The 24,581-nt window shown below is 51.9% G+C and overlaps 10 protein-coding genes across 10 annotated transcripts; 4 read left to right on the forward strand and 6 right to left on the reverse strand.

The window, feature by feature from the left end:
* Positions 1 to 38: 38 nt before the first annotated feature.
* On the forward strand, positions 39 to 833 carry rpp1 (ribosomal protein P1; the record flags this gene model as incomplete). The annotated part of the gene is made up of 4 exons (XM_745339.2): positions 39 to 239; positions 402 to 479; positions 584 to 725; positions 787 to 833. The coding sequence occupies exons 1-4, from the start codon at positions 171 to 173 to the stop codon at positions 831 to 833; spliced, it is 336 nt and encodes a 111-aa protein (XP_750432.1). The 5' UTR covers positions 39 to 170.
* A 372-nt stretch (positions 834 to 1,205) lies between these two features.
* On the reverse strand, positions 1,206 to 3,022 carry gprJ (PQ-loop repeat-containing protein). Its single transcript, XM_745340.2, has 5 exons — positions 2,673 to 3,022; positions 1,989 to 2,587; positions 1,888 to 1,937; positions 1,763 to 1,821; positions 1,206 to 1,708 (listed from the first exon to the last, which is right to left on the reverse strand). The coding sequence occupies exons 1-5, from the start codon at positions 2,790 to 2,792 to the stop codon at positions 1,556 to 1,558; spliced, it is 981 nt and encodes a 326-aa protein (XP_750433.1). The 5' UTR covers positions 2,793 to 3,022; the 3' UTR covers positions 1,206 to 1,555.
* A 437-nt stretch (positions 3,023 to 3,459) lies between these two features.
* On the reverse strand, positions 3,460 to 5,685 carry AFUA_1G06850 (transcriptional repressor TCF25 family protein; the record flags this gene model as incomplete). The annotated part of the gene is made up of 2 exons (XM_745341.1): positions 3,460 to 5,009; positions 5,049 to 5,685. 2 exons carry the CDS (start codon positions 5,683 to 5,685, stop codon positions 3,460 to 3,462), a joined length of 2,187 nt encoding a protein of 728 aa, XP_750434.1.
* Positions 5,686 to 5,923: 238 nt separating this feature from the next.
* On the forward strand, positions 5,924 to 8,394 carry ptcF (type 2C protein phosphatase ptcF). The gene is made up of 3 exons (XM_745342.2): positions 5,924 to 6,753; positions 6,806 to 7,819; positions 7,899 to 8,394. The coding sequence occupies exons 1-3, from the start codon at positions 6,068 to 6,070 to the stop codon at positions 8,008 to 8,010; spliced, it is 1,812 nt and encodes a 603-aa protein (XP_750435.1). The 5' UTR covers positions 5,924 to 6,067; the 3' UTR covers positions 8,011 to 8,394.
* Positions 8,395 to 9,283: 889 nt separating this feature from the next.
* AFUA_1G06870 (uncharacterized protein) lies at positions 9,284 to 9,874 on the forward strand (the record flags this gene model as incomplete). Its single annotated transcript, XM_745343.1, has 1 exon — positions 9,284 to 9,874. The coding sequence occupies one exon, from the start codon at positions 9,284 to 9,286 to the stop codon at positions 9,872 to 9,874; it is 591 nt and encodes a 196-aa protein (XP_750436.1).
* A 223-nt stretch (positions 9,875 to 10,097) lies between these two features.
* AFUA_1G06880 (putative mitochondrial export translocase Oxa2) lies at positions 10,098 to 11,126 on the reverse strand (the record flags this gene model as incomplete). Its single annotated transcript, XM_745344.1, has 1 exon — positions 10,098 to 11,126. The coding sequence occupies one exon, from the start codon at positions 11,124 to 11,126 to the stop codon at positions 10,098 to 10,100; it is 1,029 nt and encodes a 342-aa protein (XP_750437.1).
* A 476-nt stretch (positions 11,127 to 11,602) lies between these two features.
* AFUA_1G06890 (alpha-1,2-mannosyltransferase ALG11) lies at positions 11,603 to 13,399 on the forward strand (the record flags this gene model as incomplete). Its single annotated transcript, XM_745345.1, has 3 exons — positions 11,603 to 11,967; positions 12,034 to 12,169; positions 12,218 to 13,399. The coding sequence occupies 3 exons, from the start codon at positions 11,603 to 11,605 to the stop codon at positions 13,397 to 13,399; spliced, it is 1,683 nt and encodes a 560-aa protein (XP_750438.1).
* Positions 13,400 to 14,135: 736 nt separating this feature from the next.
* Positions 14,136 to 17,247, reverse strand: crzA (putative C2H2 transcription factor Crz1; the record flags this gene model as incomplete). The annotated part of the gene is made up of 3 exons (XM_745346.2): positions 16,858 to 17,247; positions 15,125 to 16,772; positions 14,136 to 15,067 (listed from the first exon to the last, which is right to left on the reverse strand). Exons 2-3 carry the CDS (start codon positions 16,455 to 16,457, stop codon positions 14,136 to 14,138), a joined length of 2,265 nt encoding a protein of 754 aa, XP_750439.1. The 5' UTR covers positions 16,458 to 16,772; positions 16,858 to 17,247.
* Positions 17,248 to 18,054: 807 nt separating this feature from the next.
* On the reverse strand, positions 18,055 to 19,260 carry AFUA_1G06910 (arabinogalactan endo-1,4-beta-galactosidase; the record flags this gene model as incomplete). The annotated part of the gene is made up of 2 exons (XM_745347.1): positions 18,055 to 18,786; positions 18,847 to 19,260. The coding sequence occupies 2 exons, from the start codon at positions 19,258 to 19,260 to the stop codon at positions 18,055 to 18,057; spliced, it is 1,146 nt and encodes a 381-aa protein (XP_750440.1).
* Positions 19,261 to 20,502: 1,242 nt separating this feature from the next.
* On the reverse strand, positions 20,503 to 24,195 carry AFUA_1G06920 (putative serine/threonine protein kinase; the record flags this gene model as incomplete). The annotated part of the gene is made up of 1 exon (XM_745348.1): positions 20,503 to 24,195. One exon carries the CDS (start codon positions 24,193 to 24,195, stop codon positions 20,503 to 20,505), a length of 3,693 nt encoding a protein of 1,230 aa, XP_750441.1.
* Between the last annotated feature and the right edge of the window lie 386 nt (positions 24,196 to 24,581).

The raw sequence follows: 24,581 nt of genomic DNA on the forward strand, positions 1-24,581 counted from the left end.
TAAGCGAGGGCTTTTGCACCAAACACACAACTTCCGCTCTGGGAACAAGTGCCAGCCCGACCATCTCCATCGACAAGACAGTAGAAAAAAAGTCTCCGTCTTCCTCTTCCTCTCTCCTCCCATCCCCATCCCTCTCGAGACTCCCAGTCAAGTCCAACCCGTCGACCACCATGTCTACTGCCGAGCTCGCTTGCTCCTACGCCGCCCTCATCCTCGCCGATGATGGCGTCGAGATCACCGTACGTATTGGTCCATGAATTTCTCGAATATCTGCGGCTTGGAATCGGCAAACAGCTTAGGAAGAATTGCACGGAAAGAGGAGGAAAACTTTCAGAAACGGCTACGAAACTGCAAGGCAATCAAGGCACTGGGCTGATTCATGGTTTTTCTTTCGATTATAGGCCGACAAGATCCAGACCCTCCTCGGTGCTGCTAAGGTCGCCGATGTTGAGCCCATCTGGACTTCCCTCTTCGCCAAGGTAAATACTGCACCACCTTTCGCAACAATTTTTTTGGGACAATGGAACGAAAAATCGGGCCCGCGATCTGGACAAACGCTTACGCTGTGACTTATTTCTTTCAGGCTCTTGAGGGCAAGGACATCAAGGACCTTCTGACCAACGTCGGCTCTGGTGGTGCCGCTGCCCCCGCTGCCGTTGGCGGCGCTGCTGCCGGCGCTGCCGCTCCCGCCGAGGCTGCTGCTGCTGAGGAGAAGAAGGAAGAAGGTAAGGACTTGAAACCTGTGAGACTAGGCTTCGCGGATAGGAATACTGATCGTTTGTATAGAGAAGGAGGAGTCCGACGAGGACATGGGCTTCGGTCTGTTCGACTAAACGTCCTAATCCGTTCGACGTTTTGTTTCCTTTTTTTCCTCGTTTCTCTCCTATCTCCTTATATTACTCGAATCTCTTGTACCCGATACAACGCGACTGCACGAAGACCAAAAAGGGAAAAAAAAGAAGAATCAAACGGACAAGGACATCTGGTGGGACTGGGCGCTTTGCTTGCATGATGGGTTCCGTCGTGACAGAGGTACCGGTACGGATGACGCTAGGATTTCGGGCCGTTTAGTAAAGGGAGAATTGGCATATCCATATCTGCTGAGGGCGAGATCGTTGTGGCCGCCCTCGGTTAGAATCATAATAGATTCTGAGAAAAAGTTTTTGCCATTTGCTTGTTGCTAGATACGTTTCTAGCATAGTTGCCCAGTTCTCATGCTATGTCTGTCATGCGACCATGATCAAAGGATTCCTTCTGCTGCAAGTGTTCTCCATTGTATACATCTTGTAAATCCCTGTGTCCTCGTCTGCTCGCGCAGTTCAGGCTGTTTAATATATACACCGTTGTAGCAATCTTGCCGTCAACCGAACCACCAACGCCGTGCCAAATCCGCAGAACATACTCCGCCACCACTGGAGAAAAGAGAAGAAAAAATACCAGAACTTTTGTCGGAATACAATACAGAAAATAAGAAAATATAAAACAAGGCATACTTGGGGTAGTACATCAGCCGCTGCTGAGCCATACAGGCATATCCTTATCGAAGAGTGAGATGTCACGACACTGCAGTCGTGAGCTGAGGACTCGGCTCTGCGTAAATGCGAAACTGTACGAAAATAACCACGTCCTCTACCATCGTGCCCAAAGAGCCAATCAGCCAAGGTAGGTTCGTCACGACGTAATTCTTGTCCGTTGAATGGCAGAGAATCTACGAATGGTTAGACCAGTGCGGTATGATGAGGAGGAGGAGCCTTCTACTTACGCCAGCACCATAAGTAAGATTGCCCATCAAAGAGAGGATGAAGAAGAGCAATGAAAGTCCTTATGAAAAGGTCAGTACAAGGGGTCTTTCGTATGCGAGTTTCCTCAAAAGGACAAAGCACATACCATCGCATGATTTGTCGTGGTAGTTCTTGTAGATCTGAGGAAGTCGCGCACTAGAAGCTCTCTGTCAGTCCAGCTCCATCTCCGTCAGAAAGTACACTCACCCCAGGTAACAAACGGCACTGATATATCCCAGTACTTGCGCGCCAGCTGCCATATCCACGCCTCCATTACGCTCCTTCGCAGCTGGTTTCCAGACCCCGGTCTGCCAGGCGACCGTCCAACCGGCCATGCCGATGACGCAGATTGCCAGGACACTGCTGAAGTTCTTCACCCAAGCGCTCCGGCCAACCTCGTTCTCTTCAATGATAATGGCTAGAGCATCGTCGGGATGACCGTGACTGCCCCGTCCGCTACGCTGCGACGTTATAGATCGGCGTCGCGAAGCCGGACCCCGTTCCAGGGTATCGCTGAATCGACGGCCGAGCAAAGGGGTTGTCGGATCAGGGGTGACGGTGGAGGAGCGCCGACGACGACGCAGACTCTCGCGACGAGCATTGCGGCTTTTGTAGTATAGACACTGCGCGATGAGCACACCATCCGCAATACAGAAATAGACCGCAATGGCCACAATGACGGGTACGAGACCGGCCCAAGCGCCTCCGATCAGGTTGGTGATATCGCCAATGAACCAGACGAAGAGAAAGAGGAGCGAGATGGCTTCAGCATTGCCATTACAGTAGTTCTCAATGAGTTGGGGGACCTGCACGCGGTTGCGATCAGCATTGGACTCTTGTTCGTCTCGCGCGATGGGTTGATCGCGATATCCAGGCCGGTGTGAGACATACCAGCAAGAAAAACCAACAGGTTAAGGAGATAGAGCCCAGAAGACCAGAGGCAGCTTCACGCGGTGTGATCGGGACCGAATTTCCCGCAGGGATATCTCCCTGCACCAATGGGAGGGACATTGCGATTGCGACCCGATCCCTGCGATTACACAAAAGAAAGCGAACGAAGGAACAATCAATGACACAGATCAAGCTCAGAAAGCTTTAAGTGCCAAACGACGCCGTCTCGGTCTCAGTCGGAACGAGTTCTAGTCACTAGCCAAAGTACATCCAGCTTTTCGACTTTCGGCTATCTGAAACCAAAAAAAGTTGTCAAAGCGAAAAATGAAGATTTTCCTTGCTGCGACTCTATTCATAGCAGCTCTTAGCAGCTCTTCCCGTTTGGTGGCCGCATCCGATAAGAGATTGTGACTAAGCGAACACTGGGATTGGCTGCCTGTCAGTAAGACATCTTTTATCACTGTGGAAATTTGGTCATTCTGTATCCTGCGAGATGTAACCTCCAGAGTATACCTTATAACTGGAGGGTGCGCTCCTGTGGTTCGTGTTTTGCATGATTTAGTCGCGTCGTGGTGCATATATATATATGGACAGTAGTGCTGAGTCTTATCGCCAGAGGGGTATATATTTGAAGGAACATATCCGCAGAACGACCGCATACTACAACAGAATGGCCACCCTAATTTGACGGATGATTGATCAATGTATTGCAGACCGGGAGAGGTCGACAGACTTTTAATGCTATACAGGGTATATACAACCAAAAATGACCGGACCAGGAATATGATCAGACTTCGTCCTCGTCGTCATACTGCTGAAGCTCAAGTTCATTCTCGAGCATATCAACAACCATATCACCCATGACCTCTCTGATTCGCCCATGAAGTAACTCTTGTCGTGCCTCGTCCGGCTGCACGGCATCGAGACCGTCGAGATACTCCGTTAAGGGAGAGTAATCGACCACATCACCCCAGTTACCACGATCAACTCCGTACTGATTCAAGAAGGCTTGCAGGCTCTGCATACCATCTCCCAGAAGCCACTGCTCCAGTGATGCTCCCTGGTCGGCCACAGGACGTCGGCGCTCGCCACCAGCTTCTCCCTGATCGTAATCGGATAAATCATCATCGCGGATCTCTTCATTGTCGCCCCCGCGGAATCGAGGAAAATGAAGCGCTCCGTTGTTCAGCTGGTCGAGCAGATCGCGAAGCCATTGTGGTCGGCCTACTTCTGGCATCTGCGCCAAGTAGGACGGCGTTGGGTCCGATTGCTGCCGATGAGCCTCAGAGTCGTAAGGCGGGAGAGGATCAGAGGCTGAGATTCGCCCCGAAACAAATCGTCCGGGCAAATGTGTTGTCACGCGGGGAATATCAGAGAGGACAACATGGCGTGCAATGTCCAGAGTAATTTCCGGAGGTTCGATGGGCTCTTCTTCCTCTGGAAGAGTGTCGGCGATTTCCACAATCAGGGAGACCACTTCAGGAGTGTTCCAGAGGTCCTTGGCTCTGGCAATGTAGAGCTCAGTAAGCAACTCGTGGGCGTCTGTTGGAGGCATCTTGCCCCATATGCGCTTGGGCATGGGTTGAATATCCAACTCCTGCGCAAGCTTACAGAATACCCACGGATATCTCGACATGGCACGGCGCAGCTGCTGGCGGCATTCCTTTGGTTTATTCAACCGAAGATATGCCAGTGCGAGTGAGCATTGGATATTGGGCAACGGCGCCCAGTCCTCACTCAGTCTAGTTTGTGCGCACAAATCGACGAAGTGCGCGTATTCTCTGCCCCGTAGCGCCAGATGGTCGATCAAAAGCCTGATGCAATATGGGTCGTCATCATTCAGGCTCAACAGTAGCTTGGCCCATTCATATGCGGTTCTCCACGTTCCTTTCATTCCCAAATTCGCAATATACCTCCAACCCACAAGCCACAGCTCACGATTTGCCATGTGGACAAAGTCGAGTTTTGCCTGACCTTCCTTTAAGCGATTGCCGAACGACGAGTGAGCTGAGCGCCCGATATTGAACAGGGCTCGCTCGAGGAGATCGGCGGAAACGGCATGATCACCCTGATGTTTTGCTATCTCGGACACTTGAAGGAGAGTAGAGATGTGGTACGGGTTATATTGCAAGAGGTGGATCATTCGTTGTGGATCCATGGACTCGACGCACATATCAAATTGTCTTTGCACGTCTGTATACGCAGAGTTGTGGACAATCTGGTATTTCGTAGCTCCACTGGGCAGCTTTTCTACCAGCTCCATCCCCAATCCACCACTGGGAGCGCGCGGCCACTCGTCTTTCCCCTGCATGAGAACATTCCGCCGCTGGGTAGTCCCTGCTAAACTTAGACCTTTACTGGCAGGACTATACCTACCAGTCAAAGCGCGACCCATATCAACCATTTCCCTATTCCTGTCTCTCCTGCGACCTGTCCCAGTTTCTTCGTCGAAACTCTCCAACACGACGTTCCCGAACAATCTCCGCATCTCATTCATGGCGTTGAGGAATTTAGGCTCAATAGAGAGCAGCTCCTCTGGTGTCCTGGGGAACGATGCGCCGCGGACATTCTCGGGGGGAACAGCTGCAGCTTTTTGACTGTCGGTACCCTTGGATTCAACAGCTAGTTCCTTCAGAGCTCGATCGATCTCGTCCAGCTCGTCATCTGACTGGGCACAAGGAGCTCCTCCTGTGGCCGTAACCTTTGCCACTGCCGCCTTCTTCTTCTTGTTCTTCTTTTTCTTCTTCTTACTAGAATCCGCGGATTTCACGCGGGCAGGGACATCTTCCGCCAGGTGAGTCACCGTCTCTTCGATATCGTGGTCAGACTCGTGTTCCTCATCCCCATCGTCACCAGTATTGAGGAGATCAAAGGCATTCAGCTTCGGCCTTGAGGGCCGGATTACCGGCTCGTACTCGTCAGACTCATCGTTATCTTGCTCCGCTTGTAGGTGGGCTTGTTGCAATTCTTGTTCGCGAAGCTTCTGCAGCTTGCGAATCGCTCGGGAGGACATCCAGGATCGAGTTGCGGAGGACGATGAGACTCTATGTCAGTAATACTCCACACCAAATTACTTGAAGGCGATCAATCCTTAAATGATCTGTTTCTGGCAGATATCTGGAGAGGAGAACGAAGACCACAGACATGACGACACAACCCGCTTAGGCTTAGTGCGGGACTCTATAGATTACTACTGTACGGTACCTTACCAACTTAGTTCCATATTACCATACGATACGTTATCTATCACATGACGTTATCATTTCCCATGCCTTTGATACCTGTTTCTGGAGATCAACAGTCAGGGCGAAAAGCGACAACACCATTCTGTTTTTCCGTACCAGCCTCGCTGGATTCTACGGTTTTTCTATTGCCTGAACGTTACTGCAAGTTCAATGCGTCGCCTGGCCCTCCAGACTTTCCGTACTGCTCGTCGTGTGCCGGTATGGAAGGTCGGCGCTAGGAGACCGTCTGTTGTGTCGTTCTCCCATAATCATCAGCCTCTAGGTCTCCGGCTCTCCTCCCGTGGACGACACCCCTCCTTCATTCCAGCAACCTTGCAGTCATCGATGCATCTCCGAAACTTTTCTCTTGCGGTGATATCGACGGTTGTCGCATCTGGCGCTTGGTACGCTTATCAGGGTAGCAACTCTCCGCAGAGCCCCGTGACGTCCCCATCGCAAACAAGGTCAATAGCTACAGACGCATCTTCTGGACCGCACGCTGAAGAATCTGCGGAATCTACCAGACGTGCGATCCTCGTGGATAATGATCAGTTCTACACGGCAACATTATCTGGAGACCAGCCTCTCTACAAGCAGACAGACGATTCCGACCGCCGAATTCTAGAGATGTTGACGCCTGAACAGGCGACACAGAAGTTGAGGAGAAATGAACAGTCCTTTATGGTAAATCGGGGCAAAGGTGTCGTGCGATACGATGTCGTCCAGGTTCCGAGCAACTCGCCCATCGAGGATGATCATGCGGAGAAGATTGTCGAAGTGCCTTCCTCTGTAGCTGCGGCGAACGATGGGGGGTCGACGAGTGATTGGATGTTTTGGGCTGTATTTGATGGTCATTCGTAAGCCTGCTTCTTAACAACCCATACCTGTGAATTCTAATGTCTGAGCTAGGGGATGGACAACCTCGGCCAAACTGCGCAATGTTTTGATCTCATACGTGGCCCGGGAGCTGAATACGACCTACAAGGCTGCAGCTACCAATCCTTCACTTATTAGCCCGTCATCCGAAGCCGTGGACGCAGCAATTAAGCAGGCCTTTGTCCGCCTTGATAATGATATCGTGCATAGTAGTGTCGACAAGGTCCTCAAATCCAATTCCCGCCGAGCCGCAGCTGAGCTGCTTGCGCCCGCCCTCTCCGGATCCTGTGCTTTGCTTGCATTCTATGACTCGCAATCTAAAGACCTCAAGGTCGCCTGTGCTGGTGACTCAAGAGCTGTTCTTGGCCGCCGTGGACCTACCGGAAAATGGACGGCAACACCACTTTCTGAGGACCAGACTGGTGGCACCCCTTCAGAGATGAAGCGTCTGCGGGAGGAGCATCCTGGCGAGCCGAATGTTGTGCGTAACGGACGGATTCTGGGACAACTGGAGCCTAGCCGCTCCTTTGGAGATGCATTCTACAAGTGGAGCAAGGAGACCCAGGAGAAAATCAAAAAGCAGTTTTTTGGAAGGACCCCTCATCCCCTGTTGAAGACTCCTCCTTATGTCACTGCCGAACCTGTCATCACGACCACGAAGATTGAGCCTAGTAAGGGTGACTTTGTCGTCATGGCCACAGACGGCCTCTGGGAAATGCTGAGCAATGAAGAAGTCGTCGGACTTGTGGGCCAATGGATTGACCAGCAGCGGGCTGGCAACAATGGAACCAGTAAGGCGTGGCTGCAGAGTTGGTTTGGCTTGGACGACAAGCATCTGCCCGTAGAGGCACCCAAGGAGACGACCACGGAAGGCCAGCGCCGTCCGATCCGTCAGCAACAGTACGACATTTCGGGCGTTGCCAGCCGTTTTGTCGTAGAAGACAAGAACGCGGCCACTCATCTCGTGCGCAACGCGATGGGTGGCAAGGACAGGGACATGGTTTGCGCTTTGCTCACACTCCCTAGCCCGTACTCCCGCAGATACCGGTAAGCAAATCCTCCTTCATCCCCTGCATTTTACGCTATGGTACCATCTATCTTTGAAATAAACTCACAAGTTTGCCAGTGACGATATTACCGTCGAGGTCATCTTCTTCGGCGACGGCCCTGACAACCGGACCATCACCGTCAACCAGGAAGCCAGCGCGTCGGAGGAAAATCAGAAAGCCAAGCTATGACATCTTCTACATGGTCTTCACCTCTCTACTCTGAATTTCAGGGGGAGGATACCGTCGGATGAAACTCTCAACTGGCTCTTTTGGGTTGGGCTGAGTTATTTTCCAGTGCATATGCTGGCGTAGTTGTTGGGTCTGGCGTTGATGATACTACTGCAGTAGCAATACTCATACGTTGTTCAGCATAGTGGATTTGCAATCTCAAGGTGTGATTCTGGTCTTGGGAGTACCCTGCTGGGCCTGCTCTATGTACCTTTGATTAAACCTGAATATAAATCCTAACACGTGGGGTAACCATTTCGTTGATAAGGAGATAACACCAGGATCTCTGGATAGGGGAACAATAAAAAGAACCCAAATTAGTAGCCAAAAGATGAGATAAAAAAAAAATTCACTGAGTTCATCTCAGGGTGGCCATTTACTATGAGTCACGTGGACCCACGTGGATGTGGTGAGTAGTGAAGCCACGTGATGGGGCATGCCCTGAAACACACCAGTGAGTACAGACCAGAATGGTCAATGGATCCTCCATCTTTGGCCAGAAAGAGAGTTATGGAGCTATACTTAGGGTACTGGTCTCTAGACTGCGGCAGAAAGAAGACAGTTCCATAGATATAGTTAAATGTATGGATATTAGGGTCTGCTGTTGGTGTATGCAGACTGATTTGTAGATGGCTGAAGGTGCTTCAGGGAGTCGGAATGTGATTTTAGTGAATCTAGACGTCTTCTTCTAGTAGATTGAAGAAAGAGACCGCTGTAATCCTGTGCAACGACATCATACAGAGACACTGCCGTCTCAGATAGCGTCAATCACGACCCTTTTGGGAAAGGGGCGAGCAAGTTTCTGCAAGCACAGTGACTATTGCTTCCTGAACTTTTGCCGCACCTATCTCACACCCTTTGTATTTATGTTGTGTCGCCATCCCTCTTCTTTCTCAAAACCCGAGTCTTTCCTCTTCCAGACACCTTGTCCAGCTGATAGTGCTTTTTGGAAGAAGCAAGTCGAAATCCCCTTGTGTTTTGGAATTGCTCACGTACTACGACTCAGCTCGAAAATTTGCAAGTGCCCAGTTGTGTTTCGTCTCTTGGCTGACTGTCCTGTTCCGTGATCTTGCCAGTTGAGAAATCCAATAAGATCGTTCCTTCAAGGCTGCGGCGTTGCCATTCGAAGTCAGCAGCGTTCAACCGTGCAACCGGGTAAGTCATGGAACCTGACTATGGAGCTTTAAGTTCACGGCTGATTCGGGGAGCATTTCTCTTGCAGAGCAGTATCAACATGGAAGACCTTAGATTGGAGGAGGATGAGTACCTCAGCTTTTGGGTCACAAACAACGCTGGAATCGAGCGTCTTGCTCTTGATTCCCCAGGGGACAAGTCTAAGAACGCACAATCACCAGCCGATGACGCTGGACCTGGTAACGAAAATGACCAAGACCTCAACAACCATGGACTCGGAATTGAATTTCACGACGATGCCACTGAAAAGGAGAATAAGGGATTCCCAATCCCGGCCGGAGTCAACCCAGTGACTGAGAAAGAGAATGTTCAAGTCCCAGTGAAACCTGGCACAGTATCTGACGATAGAGGTGGTGTCCCAGTCGAATCTGCTGCACCCGAAGGTCCAATGACACGCGAAGAGATCATTTTTAAATGGTTGTCAGGCCTTAAAGACGACCCTCACCCGCTCTTCAGTGTGGACGACAGGAGCCCTCATGAGCTTGACTGGGAAGCAGGCGACACAGTGCCACAGGGCTGGGCTCGCACTCGACCAGCAACTGGGGTTCCTCGTCAGATTCCAAACTACCGCTTCTTTGACTATACAAGCGGCACGTACACCGACTTGCACGGAGCTCCACCGCCTGTGTAGAGTGTGTCTTGAGCCTGGTCACCGGAAGCAAGTACCACATATCTGGGCGTCGCTAAGGCGGCATCAGCACGAGCGGAGAGCCATCTCGACTCGTGTGGCCCTGAAAGGTTGTCTTTATCTTGACTCTTCTTCCGCCTATCACCAGTGAGCTCATTCTTGCACGCTTGGTTTCATCGGTATTCATCATTGCGTTCATCATTAGTGGTTGGCTATTTGCGCTCCCCTAACGTGCAATCTTGATCATTTTTTTTGATGGAGGCGTCTTTTCGCCTTTCTGAGGATAGCCAATATGAATCTGTCTCCAGGGCTCAAGGAGTGGCTTTGACAACATGAACCTCTCCAGTAGAAAAGTTTGTAAAGTAGCAATGTTCGTACTGCTTATCCAGTAGATCATGAGCGCAGAAGGCATTTCGTACAGATAGGACGAAACGCCGATATTCAAGGCAAGCGCCTGGATCAGTACCCTGATACCACGCACAGTCAGGTTCTTTGCAATCTCGATCCGCGGTAAGTCAGCCATGTCCGATAGAGCAGGAGACTTCCACCCAGTACGAATATTGAGTATGATTGAAAGAGTGAGCGCAGCTGGAAGAATGCCCGTCGAGTCTCCAGCCAAGAGGTCGGGGAACCAGAGGGCTCCTTCAGTGGCCAGGGATGGCTCGACCGCCAGGTGGACCGCGGTGCTTGGCTCAACGGAGGAGGGTTCAACCAGGGAGAGGAGGTACGGTACAAGACCCTTGTTGTTTCCAGACATGGCTCGGAGACTCTCCATAACTGAAATCCATATCGGTATCTGCAGGAAGCTAACAGGTTTCCAGAACCGGGGTACGTTCCATCGCTTGTGCAGTTCCTTCCGCTTCGCCTTTACCTTTGTCGCCAACTCTCGGATTGCCTCTCTCGGGAGAATTGGGTTGTGATTCTCGGCATCAACACGCTTTTTAATTTGCGCTTGAAAATGTTTCCTCCATGAGTGAAGTAGCGGAGCTAGGTCTCGCTCCTTGCGTGCTTGGATCTTGGTGTACATCTGCAGCGGCATCGCAACAGTAGTTCGGACGATCAAGGCAGTCAATGGGATGGACAAGGCCCATGGGAGGCCACTTATCGAATGAACGGCATGAATGAAGCCAGACGAAACGTCCAGAACTTCATTAATGAAAGGAGATGGTCGCGTGGCGTGGAAATGCCGTATGTGCTGGGCTACCCGCTTGCCAGGAGTTTGCGGTGAACGGAGCAGAGGACGAAGCGGGCTCATCGTATGGACAGCTCAATTGCTGAAAGAAGGAATTGAGACAGAATTGGACGAGAGACAAGAAATAAAATATATATCTCAAGAATAGGAAATAAGATAGATTAACATACACTTACAGTGGAGCAGTGCATGTGTGGTTCTGCCGGTATACACTGAGAAAAAAAAACAGTGTGATGCTGCAGAAGCTCCAGTGAGCATATCACGTGGCGTTTTGAGGTGCGATACTTGACGGTATAGTATCAAACCAAACAAGACGACACATTACATACATTACATACACCGTCTATTGTTATCATCAGGTGTTGTTATCGCCAGTGTTATCGATAGGAAACCGCCAAATAATACAACTGCTATTTTGAGCCGAATATGATCAGTCGGCAGTCGTCAGCCGGACATCCCACCCATTGACTATTTTCTGTCCTCGACGCCCCGATCTACAGGAAATCTTCATTGACTATGTCTCTTGTCTCGTGTTGATCATGATGCTGTTTCTGTTAAAAACATTCCTCACACTTCTCGCCCTCCTTGCGACCTGCGTCCTCCTTCCCCAGTTCCCCTTGGGGGTTCTCCGCTTCGTGCTCCGTGGTGTCGGATGGGTCATTCAGAAGAGAACACGGTCTCGCAGAGAGTTTTTGATCTCAAGAGTTCGAGCAGATGAGGAAGAACAGCTGGTAAAGCGATCCAAGTCGTCTCCCCGGGGAGAGGATGAGGACTGGGAGAAGGTTGATAGCTCGAGTTCCAGCTCCGGGACAGCTGGCCCCAGCAAGAAAGGCGGGAATAACGGCAACAAAGGCCCAGCAGATGCAGACTGGGAGGGCATCATTGGGTTCTTTCACCCTTTCTGGTAGGAGAATCTCAGAAGCTGCACCAGGGGCCAACATTGGCTAATGATATTGGATTGTTGACTTAGTAACGCTGGCGGAGGAGGAGAACGTGTTCTTTGGGAAGCTGTAAGAGCAACGCAACGGCGATGGCCCAAGGCAATCTGCGCTATATATACTGGTGACCACGAGGTCAACAAGATGGCCATGCTGGAGAGGGTAGAGGTGAGTCTAGCCGGTCTGTGTAGAGGACTCGCTGACTCAATCCTGCAGAACCGCTTCAATATTCAACTTCATGCGCCCGCCGTTGTTCTGCTCTATCTGACTACACGCAAATATGTTCTGAGCAGTATGTATCCGTATATGACGCTTCTGGGACAGTCTCTCGGCTCTCTGGTGGTTGCCTATGACGCCTTCAACCTGCTCGTCCCGGACGTGTTCATCGACACTATGGGCTACGCATTCACCCTTGCGTTCTGCAAGATGCTTTTTCCCTCTGTTCCTACCGGTGCATACGTCCACTATCCTACCATCTCGACCGACATGCTTCAATCCCTGGATGACAGCACCGGCCTAAAAGGGGTCAATGCGGGCGCGGGCAAGGGGTTCAAGGGCCAGGTCAAGCGCAAGTACTGGTTGGCGTTTGCCCGTCTCTACGGTTGGGTCGGAGGTCATGTTGATGTCGTCATGTGTAACTCTTCCTGGACATCGGCCCATATCCGGACCATCTGGGGCCCCTCACGGACGAGCAGGACCTTCAAAGAGCCCACCGTCATCTTCCCGCCCACGGCAGTGTCAGAGATCGAGTCGACCATCACTGTCGATGAGGACTCGGAGCGCAGCCGGGAACCCATCATCCTTTATATCGCCCAATTCCGGCCCGAGAAAAACCACCCGCTGGTCCTGCGTTCGTTCGCCCGCTTCCTCAGTGAGCGGAAGACGAACCCCACCTCGGCCGCCCTCCCCCAGCCAAAACTGGTCCTCATGGGTTCCGTCCGTCACTCCAGCCCCGACGAAACCCACATCTATAACCTCCGCCTGCTGGCCCACGAGCTCCGCATCCGCGACCATACCACCTTCGTCTGCGACGCGAGCTGGCCGACCATCCTGTCGCATCTACGGTCCGCTTCAGTCGGTGTTAACGCCATGTGGAACGAGCACTTTGGCATCTGCGTCGTCGAGTACCAGGCCGCAGGCCTGATCAGCGTCGTCCACGACTCCGGCGGGCCGCGCGAGGACATTGTCATCGACCTTGGCGACGGGGCGACAGGCTTCCGCGCCTCAAGCGAGGACGAATTCGCCGCCGCGTTTGAGGCCGCTCTGGCCCTGCCAGCGGAGGAGAAAGTCGCGATGCGCCAGCGTGCCCGCAAGTCCGCTCTGCGGTTCACTGAGGAGGAGTTCTCTCAGAAATGGATCGAAGAGGTTGGAAAGCTGGTCGAGATTTGCCGCCGATGAACTGCGATTACTAGACCCAGGTCGTGGAGTAGCCTCCATTCTGAATTATCTGTGTATACCTTTACTCGACAAGTTTAAATTTGCCCACGGATTGTTGGTATAAGTTTAGGCTTAGACGTCGATATCAGTATAGATTTGTTGCCATGATTCATATTCTTGGCTCGACGATGAGCTCTATTCGGTCTACGATCATCCCGCCAGGCATATCAATCAAACGAAGGCCGAGTCCATTCTTGGTTCAGAGTATCTTGACAAGAGGCAGTAAATAGATAGCTCGGCATTAATGAATGGAGCAAATTCATGGGTATGAGTTTCAAAAGTCATCATAAACGCGTAAAACGGAGGTGCGTGGTCCCCCCTGAATGTAGACAGCCTAAAGGGCTGAAGAAGAATATAAGGCCAAATGGGGGATTAAGTAAGGTAGAAAGAAGAAGGGCGAAAAAGAAAAAATTAAGCGAAAATCAAGGTATAAAAAAGGTATACCCGCCGGTAATTTGGTTAACCTTGTGATCCAACCTTTTATCACAACGCCAAAATCCATCTATATAGTCTCAAATCAAATCACTTCCTCGTGCTTGTGTGACGCAGGGCCCCTGAAATTCCGAGATTGAATGCGAAGCCTATCTCACGGTGAACGTGAGAACGGGGATGACAGTAGACAGACAGGTCTTCCCAGTCAGCGTCGATACGATTAGTATCTCTCCTGGAGACACCTGGAATCTGACCGGATGGTTCATCAATAGAAGTTACCGGCAGCAGAATACCCAGCATTAATACCAGATACGCTACTGAGCCCCGAGTCGTCATCCTCGAAGCCAAATTCATTGCCGGAGCTGGCGTCGAAGCTGCTACGGCCCCCTATGTCGCTGGGATCATCCGCCGATGCAGCAATCTGGTCCCACTGCAAGGTCTGGAGAGCGGGATATTGAGCCAGAAGCGCGGCAGGCAGCACAAAATTACCAGCATGTGGGTTGTCCACAGGTACCATCACTTGTTGTGGAAGTGGTTGCAAATGATGTTGCTGCTGGTCCATGAGCGAACGCTCCCTTTCTTGCGACTCCTCATCTAGCAGCGGCTTGATACAGATCCGCCCCGCCTCTGAACGGAAATGACGCCCCAGAGCGTCCGCCCGGGCAAATCGGCGACCGCAGCCCCATTGTCCGCCGCGGGAGAGTTCTCCCTGACAAACGAACTTCTTCTCGCCCGAGTGTAGCCCTTCGTGTCGTTTGCGATCATGCTGTCGAGCGAAGGCTTTGCCACATACAGTGCAGACAAATGGCCGCTCGTCCGTGTGGGTTCGGAGATGTGACCGCAAATTGTAAGCCCGAGTGAAGCGCTTCGGACACAAGTTGCACTGAAACGTTGCGGGATGTTTCTGGACACGCTTCGAGTCGTTGGGGCTAGCCCCTGGTCGCTGGGGATCGGCAAGGCCCAGGATGTAATTGCGGCTATCGATCGACGAGGTCGACAGACGTCGGTTGGATCTGGACGGAGACGGATCGCGTGAGCTTGGATTGCTCTGCTGCTGACGTCCAAAAGAGTCGAACGGAGAAAGTGAGCGAGGAGTAGTAGGCGCAAGGGGGTCCAGGCTGCTCGAAGTCGACGAGGAGCGCAGCCGACTGGTGCTGGGATGGGCATATGGATCAGACTTGCTACGCCCGCGGGAGCCTGCATTCTTGATTAGTTCCTTGATGACAGACGAAAATCGAATGCAGGGCTACTTACGTGTGGACGAAGGTGGAGGACTCAAGGAGTCGAGGTTGCTGGCCGGTTTTGAAGGTCCAAAACTGGGGATCCGCGACGGGGGTGCAAATTCCACGTTGATGGACGGCGGAGCCATCTGAGAGGCTTGGCCGATGTCCACAGACGGATGAGTCCCCTGCGACATATTCATCATGCCCTCCGCTCCATTGCCATACATATCATTTGGAGGGGTCGGATACTGCGTGTTCGGAGCGGGGCCAGAGAGATAAGGCACATTGGGCATCATTTCCTGTCCCTGTTGGGGCATCAGCCGCGGAGAGATGTACGGACTGTGCGCCGGGCTAAACCCTTGATGCTGCTGGTGCTGCTCGGACAAGGTGAAGTTCTCGATCCCAAGAGCACTATCGTATAAACTGGGATCGTTTTGGGGTGCCAGAAGCGGAGAGGGATTGTTGTCTACACCATCAAAAGACTCATGTTGTGAGAGGTACGGAGAAGGAGCAGCGGACGAGATTTCGGAAACCTCGGATGGAGCTCGTCGATGGCCCTGGAAAGCAGCACTATTGCCCATGACGGCCTGCCAGTCAGGATGTGTGTTACTGGTGAGAAAGGCGGCCGTGGCGGGGTCCAAGGATGCATGACGGGAATGCTGAGGGGTATAGTAAGCCACGGTTGTCGAACCTTGGGTTGACATTGGACCCGGTGAGGAGTGCTGCTGTTGCTCGAGAGGGGAGATCTGCGGAGAAGTCGAGGAATGGGAGGAGGGTATCTGGGTCGGATGCGACTGCTGGTGGACCTGAGGGTCAAGCAGAAGGGAGGAGTCGTACTCAGGAGCAGTATTACTACTGGGACTGTGAGTCTGGTAGACGGTGTTGAAGTCGTACTCGGTGGCATTGGAGTTCAAAAGATCGGAGAAGTTATCATCGAGGGAGGGCTGCTGGTGGTGCTGTTGTTGCGACTGCTGCTGTATTGGCAAGCCGCGAGACTCATTGAACTGAGGAACCAGACCGGTGCCGTACGATTGCGGAATCTGAAGACTATTTGCGTAGTTCTGGTCGGTCTGCGATGCAGGAGTGCCTGAGAGATAGCCAGCGGCAGTATAACCATACGATTCGGCGGAAGGGCTAACGTTGTTGCTATTGGGATCGAAGGACGAATTGGCAAATGAACTAGCTGTAGCGATCGAAGAATCGAGATCTAAGCCAGTGACTGTTCCTGTAAATTGTCCTTGATGTTGTTGATGCTGTTGCTGTTGCTGCTGCTGATGAGGATGGGGAGAGCGGCTGACGCCGCGGCTTTTAACGCCGGGTGCAGGAGACTGCCCCAACTCAGGGAACATCTCCTGTGAAGCCATCACGTTGGTGAAACGTGATCCCAGAATAGACACAGATTTGGACCCTGAGGCTTAGCAATGAAGATGGTCGTGAAAACAGGGACAAGCGACCGAGCGCGCGGGGGGGGGGGGTCGATAGAGAAGCGCCGCCGTAGTATGTCTGTATAGGCGGGAAGAGAGGGGCGGTGAAAGGGGACAAGGGGATCAACGAGCGCAGAGAGGATAACCAATGCGGGTGCGGAGAGAAGGAGGGCCAGAAGAGGAAAGCATCCGCAGCGATCAGGGCTGGATGAAACTTGGAGTTGCGAGACTTTGGAGTGCACCTTGCGAATCAGCCTTGTGGCGCTAGCATCAGCGGTCGGTCTTGCGGTTGTTTCACATACTCGGGGAAAGCATGTCTCTAGTATGGAAGATGTAGTACCTGGGAAAAGAAAGAAATATAGGAGAATGTCAAGAGATCATCGAAGGACCTAGACTTTGGGGCCGTATTTCTGTCAATCGGACTCAAAGAGGGAGAATAATAAGAGACAGAGGGAGGAGGATGATGATGGAGATGATGATGATGAAGGTTTGCAGCTGAAGAGGTCCCTCAGGCACGTGCTATCGCTATCTATTCTGGCGACAAAGACGAACAAATCACTTAATTGACAACGACAGTAGTGATGATGATTTTATCAAAGATGATAATACGGTCTTGCCTTGTTGCCCCTGGCAAAGGAGAATAGGAGACCAACAGGAGACCAAAAGGGAATGACGGCCACCGAGAGGCCAAAAGCGAGAGTTGGACTTCTCTTACTGCGATCCCCGGGGGAGGGGGGGGAGGGGTTTCGCACCCTAACAATGCCTGTCTACAGAGCATCTAACGGACAGAACAAACGACCCTCTAGACAAATATCTACGTCCGGAGTAGTAGAATCTATTACGGAGTACTAGGCCACATACGAGGTACTTTCTCGAGGAAAGGAAAGTAGGTATCTTGAGTATTTGTATTTGTTTAGACTCAGCTGCGGTACTAAGAGTAAGGTAGACAGATCTCCATCAACCATCCCGGTGACAAATATTCAAAATCGATCTTGAGATATTTGTGTGAAACTGTTGTCTCGTGTAATTCCCCACATGAATTAGGACCCAATTCCCCATGATTGATCGGCTCCCGACAGTCTGCTACTGCCATGCTCGGCTCTTTGCCTCTCTCACTTAGCACCGTGTATACGGTCTCGCAACGAATATCCCTCCCTTTGCTGTACGAAAGTCAGCCTGACAGCATTCTTCCCTATCTTTTTATAGTTGTGTGCTACATGCCATGGATATAGAGAGGGTGAGCCTTGAGGCAGCTCATTTCTTAGCTACCAAATTGCAGGATCCTGACAGGTCGATTCTTTGGTCCAAGTGGACTCTGATACTAGTAGTTGCGGTGCACAGCCACCGAGCCTCATGTCCGAGTATGAGCGGTCAACTATTCGACATGGGTTTGACTATCACAAAAAAAAAAAAAAAGAAAATCAAGGAAATGTTTCTGCCTTGGGGTTCTACATTATTGCATTGACCTATGGTAACTTGGCAGTAATCGTAGACAATTCTGACGGAAGCGTAGTGTCACAAACAGGGATGTACACGATCAGATTGTCGCGAACACACTCAGGCTTGTCCTCGCCTGACGCGTACTCCAATCCACCATCAAGTTGTCTGCACAGCTCGAGCCTAAGGCCGCATTCTGCACCCAAGCTGGCTCCCAGTAATACAGGCCGATCCCTCCCGGCGTCTGTGCCACGATATTTGCAACGCGCTGCACAAAAGTCGTCTGCCCAGCTACCGAGAAGGGAATATCCTTGAGGTCAGAAGGGAACGCATACGCTGGGTTCGGGCACGAGACGGGCCAGTCTGTCTCAACGACCAGCACGTCCTTGCCGTAGGTCGAGCGGAGGTTCTTCAGGCTGGTCGTGAGTGCCGACAGGGTGGCGCTGGGGTTGTAGAACGGGTAGTACGAGACGCCGATGAGGTCAAAGTCGGACTTGACCAGGTTCGCGCCTGACGACAGGACACGGTTGTAGAAGAACTTCTGTGCCGACCAGTCCCAGCCGTTGTCGAGGTGGATCATGATCTTCGGCTTGGGCGATAGGGTCGAGTCCTTGACGCCGAATGCCGCCGAGTGCAGGATGTTGGCGATGTTGGCGTAGTTATCGGGTTTGCCGAGCGGCCATAGCAGTCCGTTGCGAATCTCGTTGCCGATAGCCACGATGGAGACGTCGATGCCGTTGCTGGCAAACGTGTTGCAGACCTCCATCGTGTAGTTGTACACTTGCCAGGTAAGAGTGCCAATGTCGTTGGTCGACCATCCGCGGGGTGTAGTCTACATTTGTCTTGTATGAGCCGTAGTACGCAACTGCTGGCACATTCACATCCCACGTACCTGATGGCTCGGATCCGCCCAAGTATCACTGAAGTGCAAGTCCAGGTAAACGCTCATCCCAGCGGCTTTCACCCTCTTCGCCAACTTGACGTTATAGTCCAGATTGTAAGATCCATCGCTAGGATTCACCCACACCCGCTGGCGAACGGAATTCACACCGTTCGCCTTGAGAATATTCTCAAGCGGCTGCGTCTGGCCGTTCACGTTCTTGTACTCAATCCCGGCCTTCTCCTCGATCAGCAGGGAGGAAATATCAGCGCCGCGGTAGACAAGCGACGCAGAAGCAAGAGAGTGACAGAGGAGAACCAAAAGGGGTAGAAGGACCGTCTTGCCGAGCATCTTTCCCAAAGGAGATTCACCGGATGGAAAACAAGACCAGAGCACCCGTAGAACGAGGAAAGACGAGCGTCTCATAGTACATATATGTATCCCGTCTACTATGCAATCGATTGGTGGATCACTCACTAATCCATCAAATCACACTCGGGACAATAAGAGAGCAATAATTTCCGAGACAACAGCGGTTTCAGCGGAAACCTTTGATGGTCTTGCAGCGCCATCATCAAGTAGGATCAGCCGAACACACACATGACCTGGCAGGAACGAACAGTGCCTCGCTTTCTGCATGGTCTGGGTGAACGGAATGGAATGACGCACAGGAGTTTGGACAGGCACATCGAGGCACCATCCACTATTGGTGGAGGAACAGCTGAAGAAATTCCTTGAAACAGGACTAAGTGGTGGATTCCTGGATATTGATGACCCGAGCACTGCAGATCCGGGGACTTTTTTAAACGGCCCGGTGCGGAGTCAGGTCGAGCATCCTTCACCACCGATTCTAGCCCCAGTCCAGCCCAATGGTCATTGTGGATTCGAAAGTATCTACAGAGCAGATCCTCCTAAGCATTAAGCATCCATCAATTGTTACTGTTTCATCCCAATTGGGTTCAGTACTAAGCCATCGGAGATGTTCCAGGTCTCCCAATTTAGGTCATCATCATCCATCATCACATCACAACAACACGCAAATCGAAAAAGCAAACAAGAAGACAATCATGCATCATGCGAGCTTCCTCAGAAGGACTCTGGCTCGGTATATCCCAATCTTTGCATCCCCACATCCTCCCTCGTGTTTCAACATTACGTACAACAGATGAGTTTGTCTCTCAAATACCCCATGCCACAGAAAAATCCCAGTATATAATCGCAGAGGGTCAAATCGAAGAACGCCGGGGTCCGCAGTAAGAAAGGAAGAAGAGAGCAAAGGCAAGCAAAGAAAAAGCGAATATAGACGTGCCGCCCATGAGAATATATGTACAAGCAGTGTATCATGTATGCCAGCAGCAAATGCAGTCAATCAAATGGCCTGTCGAGGGGACCCGCAATAATGCAACACAGGAAGGAAAAGGCCGGCCGATAAAATTGATATACATTAAGAACGAGGTCCAGCAAGGAGCAAGCCACTGAACATCACGTCAGAGCTTGCTCAAAGAACAATAACGGAATGTGAAATAGGGTAGTGGGTTCTGCGCCCTTCGCAAGGTATTAGAAATCTCAAGATAGGAAGACTTTTCTTCTCTTTTTTGGCTTCAGGCGGCAGACTCTAAATCGAAAAGATTCGTCGGCCATGTCAGGCAAATTTTCTATATCCCAAGCTCACGACTTGGGCTTGAAAGCCTGAGCCCCACACATCGCTGGCTTCTGAGGGCTCGGCTTCTTTCTGCCAATGACGAGAACCTCATCTTCAGAGTCGTCCTCCGAATCATTTTCGTCATCACAGTAGTACCGCGACTCATCGTCCTCGTGCGACCGCTGGGGCCGCAGGAGTCGAGCCTTGACCGTTTCACCCGTGCGAAGGATGGAAGGGACTGCGACCCCCTGCTCACACTCCTTGTCCTTGAGGGACCCATCACCGGAAAAAGATGATGCACCGGAAATGACCGAGGGGATACTTGGATGAGAAGCACTTTGAGACATTCCACTGGTGTAGTCATCGACCGAGGAGGAAGAAATGGTAGCAGCCGAGGGTTGTGACGTGGTTAGTCCACCAGACGGCGGATCAGTGGTGGCAGTTTCGATCGTGCATGCTGTTGTCTCTGGTTGCGGCTCGGGTAGAATATTTAGCGAGTCGGTGGACTTGCTCTTGATTTCCGGTGGCACTTGGTCGTCGACAGGGGCCTGGTAAATGTCACTCCGTCGCTTCCTCAGCAGTACGTCTTTCGCGAATTGAAATGGCTCATGCGATGACTTGGTCGTAAGGTGGTGAGATCTATTGCGCCGATGTCCTGATTCCGCTGCACTCAAGCTCCCTGCATGGAAATAGTGGGAGTCCTCGTCCTGCAAGAAGTTTGAGCCTTGTACGTGACCAACTGCGGAAGCGACGCTCAATGCCAGGCTGGGCTCTGAGTGACGATCACCATCCAGGGAGACGGAGTCTGCGGTATCTCCGGAAATGGACCTATCCGAGCGCCACTCTCTGGTTTGTAGGCCACGTGCTAGCCGACGGCCTGCCCCGCCTAAGAGACCACCGACATGAGTAGTGCCGTGGTTCTCAATCTTCGAAGGCGCACTGACCCGCTGGCTTGCACACGGTGTGACTGTCCAGTCTGGCCGGATAGTCTTTGCAGATCCGGCAGTAGACAAGGTTGACGTCGCGCGATGAGGGGGATCTGGGCGAGGCGTACGATCAAGCGTGGCATCAGTTCTTAAGTCGTCAAAGTATGAGGTCTGATTATCCCGACCGACGGGGCTCGCCGTCACGCTGTGCGACAGCGGATGTTCAGCGTCCCTTGTCGCCAGCCTGGCAGGACGGTACAAATCCTCCTCCCTGAGACTGCCTCGACGACCGTCCAGGATATATTTCCCCAAACTAGCATTGCTTGAAGCAGACGAATCGATCGATGGTGTGGTACTAGACGTTCGTTTGCGACTTTCCTTATCCTTGTCTTTCGACCTTCCAGTGAGGTAGTTTGACAGTTTGGCAACATTGGACCGTACCCTTTGAATGAACGGCACCTTGCTGACGGCCGTAGTGACTTCCTCGTTGGAGACTTCGATCTTCTTGCCCTTGCTCTGATAGCCTGGATCCGTTTCCTCAATCCATGCCCGGGGATTCGGCAGGCCATGGAGAACCCAAGGGTGGTGCTTAATCTCCTTGACCGTAATGCGCTTGACGGGATCCTTGGTCAACAATCGCTTCAGTAGGTCGTAAAGTTCATCGTCGATCTCCTCATACACAAGCTCTTCCTCCATGCGCTTGTTGTTGTTCGAGTATCGGGGCCATTGGCTGATGGACTCAGGGTCTACCTCGACAGGCTGCAAACGCTTGCGTGGAATGAAAACATCCTTCTTGACAATAGTCTGAAACATGCTGTATTCATCATCGGACACGAAAGGCAGACGCCCGAAGATCATTCCATAAAGGGTCACGCCAAGAGACCAAACATCGATCGCGCCGGTAATCTTGGGCACCGAGCCAATTGTCTCTTCAAAGTCATCGCCAGTGTAGCACAGTTCTGGTGCGTAGAAGGCCGGTGTGCCAACAGTTTTGGATAACTCTCGAGCATCATCGAGTTCAGTCGCGTCGGTTTCAGCGACTTGCTCCTCCTCTTCGTCTCGCATCGGCCGTCCAAGATAGGAGACTCCAAAGTCGGAAATCTTCACGCGATGATTGCTTGTGACTAAAAGATTCGCCGGTTTGATATCGCGATGGATGATACCTTGATAGTGAAGATACTCAAGACCGAGTAGAGAATCACGGAATGCGTTTCGCGCTTCGTTGACGGTAAGGCATGGAACATACGACATGTCATCATCGTCCGAGAACCACTCCGGCTCGGAGGGTGCGTAGCCCATGCTGCTCGAGGCGGTACTGAATCGCCTATCAAGGGAGTAATCGGCATAGGGTCCGTACATTGTACCTTCAATTGCGGCCAGCGCAGAGTCATGTGCGGATGCCAAAGAGTGACTCGGGGATTCTTGGGTCTCGTCGTGACTGGCAATGGAGCGACTGATGGTGCGGGTCATTGCTGGATCAGCCTCTTCTTCCTCGTCCGACTCGGCTCCATGCTCTAAACTCCAGGCAGGAATAGGTGCCTGTTGGGCGTGAACCGCTTTCATTTGGCGCCGTTCACGTGCCTTCTCTCGCTGGCGACGAAGACGCTGCGCCGTCTTGACATATTGCCGACACTCTTCCCAGAACGACGGGGTTTCGGGAATACCGGCCTTTTCACGTTCCAGCCGGCGCTTGTCGACTTGTACAATCTCGCGTAATCCTTTCTTCCGCCAGATGATCTCGCCGTTCTCAACGAACTCTAGGACTATATATACCTTCTGGCGGTTCGGGTCGTCGATAACTTCCAGTAAGCTGACAACATTCGGGTGCCGAGCTTTCTTCAGAATGGCAACTTCTTTCTTGACTTTGTCTTCGGGGTTACCCAATTTGCCCAGACGGCGTCGTTTCGAATAGCGCTGAACGATTTTGATTGCCACTTTCTGACGCGTTGTCACATGGCGGCCCAGTTTCACTTTCCCATGCTCACCCCGGCCAAGCTCTTCAAGAATCTCATACTGATTGATCAATTTGTTCCCAGTAACGAGATCTCGATCAACCTCCGCCGTATGCGTCTCTTTCGGCGGCTGGAGATGAGTAGGGTGGAGATATGGACTGCTAATGCGACCTTCGTTATCGGAGTTGGCAGGAGGCGTTGAGTTGGGACTGTTGACGGAGAATAATCCAGGACTTGATACGGGAGTGTTGCCCGCAGTGCGAGCGGTACGAGGTGTCACGAGTCGGCCAAGCGACTCAGTCCTTGCTGGGTAGGAACTGCGGGAGCGCAGAAATGGAGGGTGATAGGTAGGGTGAATTTGTGATTGGAGCACGGCGTAGGATTGATCAGGATATACAGGGTAATCGGCAGGCTGCGCGTCGGTCGCACTCCGATGGGACATCCTTCGCCCGAGAGATGCCTTCGTCCATAAACCGTGATCCGACCGGGCGTCAACAACGGTGTCTTCGTTCAACGCCTGTAGTGAGCTGGATGAAGTACGGGTCGAGGGTGACCGGGATGCACTGGAAGAATGGTATAAATGGGGAAATGTGTGACGAAGAGACGTTTGAGCATCCGCCACCTCGCCGTTAGGCAGGGAAAGTTTGGCACTGGGAGGTTTGGCGACTGCCTGCTTAACATCTGCCGACTCGGTCGGGGCAGGCAGCGAGGCTTCTGGAGCTTCAGTAGACCTACTCGAACTCCGTCGCGATGGAACGCTGTCCACTGCTTGACCATTTTGAGCAACCAAATTCACGGGTTCCTCCAGGCCAGCTGATGAGGGGCGATCAGTCATTTTCATACTCTTTGTTATTATTTTTCCAAACCAACAATATAGGAAGTGCGACAGTGCATCTCCTACTTGGGTTTTTGTGGATGCTTTCCTCCCTGTCCTCTGTGTGTTGGAATCTGGCTGTAAATTGTTCCTCCACTTGATCGCTTTTTATCTCCCTCTCTTCTTCTTCTTCTTCCTGCTCCTTCTCTTTTTCCTATCTATTATTCTTCCGCAGTAAACCATTCAATTTAAGGCGGGCTGACGGGGTGTTGTGATCGGGCGCACGAATGATTCGGCATTACTCTGTCTCAGGATCCGACTCGGGCGAAAGCGACAGCAGTCATGCAGGCTGAGTTGGCAATGGATAATTGACGGTTGGAGCAAGAGAAAACCGACACCGTGTGCCGGACAGC

The sequence above is a fragment of the Aspergillus fumigatus genome, chromosome 1, assembly GCF_000002655.1.
Source record: "Aspergillus fumigatus Af293 chromosome 1, whole genome shotgun sequence".
In the NCBI taxonomy this organism is placed as follows: Eukaryota; Fungi; Ascomycota; class Eurotiomycetes; order Eurotiales; family Aspergillaceae; genus Aspergillus; species Aspergillus fumigatus.

What these genes read in the sequence shown, in the direction of transcription:
- gprJ (XM_745340.2), bottom strand. Translation starts at nt 2,792, where the DNA reads ATGTCCCTCCCATTGGTGCAGGGAGATATCCCTGCGGGAAATTCGGTC. An exon ending in CCTGTTGGTTTTTCTTGCTG is followed by an intron (nt 2,588 to 2,672) that starts GTATGTCTCACA and finishes AACCGCGTGCAG; the next exon opens with GTCCCCCAACTCATTGAGAA. An exon ending in CCACGACAAATCATGCGATG is followed by an intron (nt 1,822 to 1,887) that starts GTATGTGCTTTG and finishes CCTTTTCATAAG; the next exon opens with GACTTTCATTGCTCTTCTTC.
- ptcF (XM_745342.2), top strand. Translation starts at nt 6,068, where the DNA reads ATGCGTCGCCTGGCCCTCCAGACTTTCCGTACTGCTCGTCGTGTGCCG. An exon ending in GCTGTATTTGATGGTCATTC is followed by an intron (nt 6,754 to 6,805) that starts GTAAGCCTGCTT and finishes TGTCTGAGCTAG; the next exon opens with GGGATGGACAACCTCGGCCA. An exon ending in CCGTACTCCCGCAGATACCG is followed by an intron (nt 7,820 to 7,898) that starts GTAAGCAAATCC and finishes CAAGTTTGCCAG; the next exon opens with TGACGATATTACCGTCGAGG.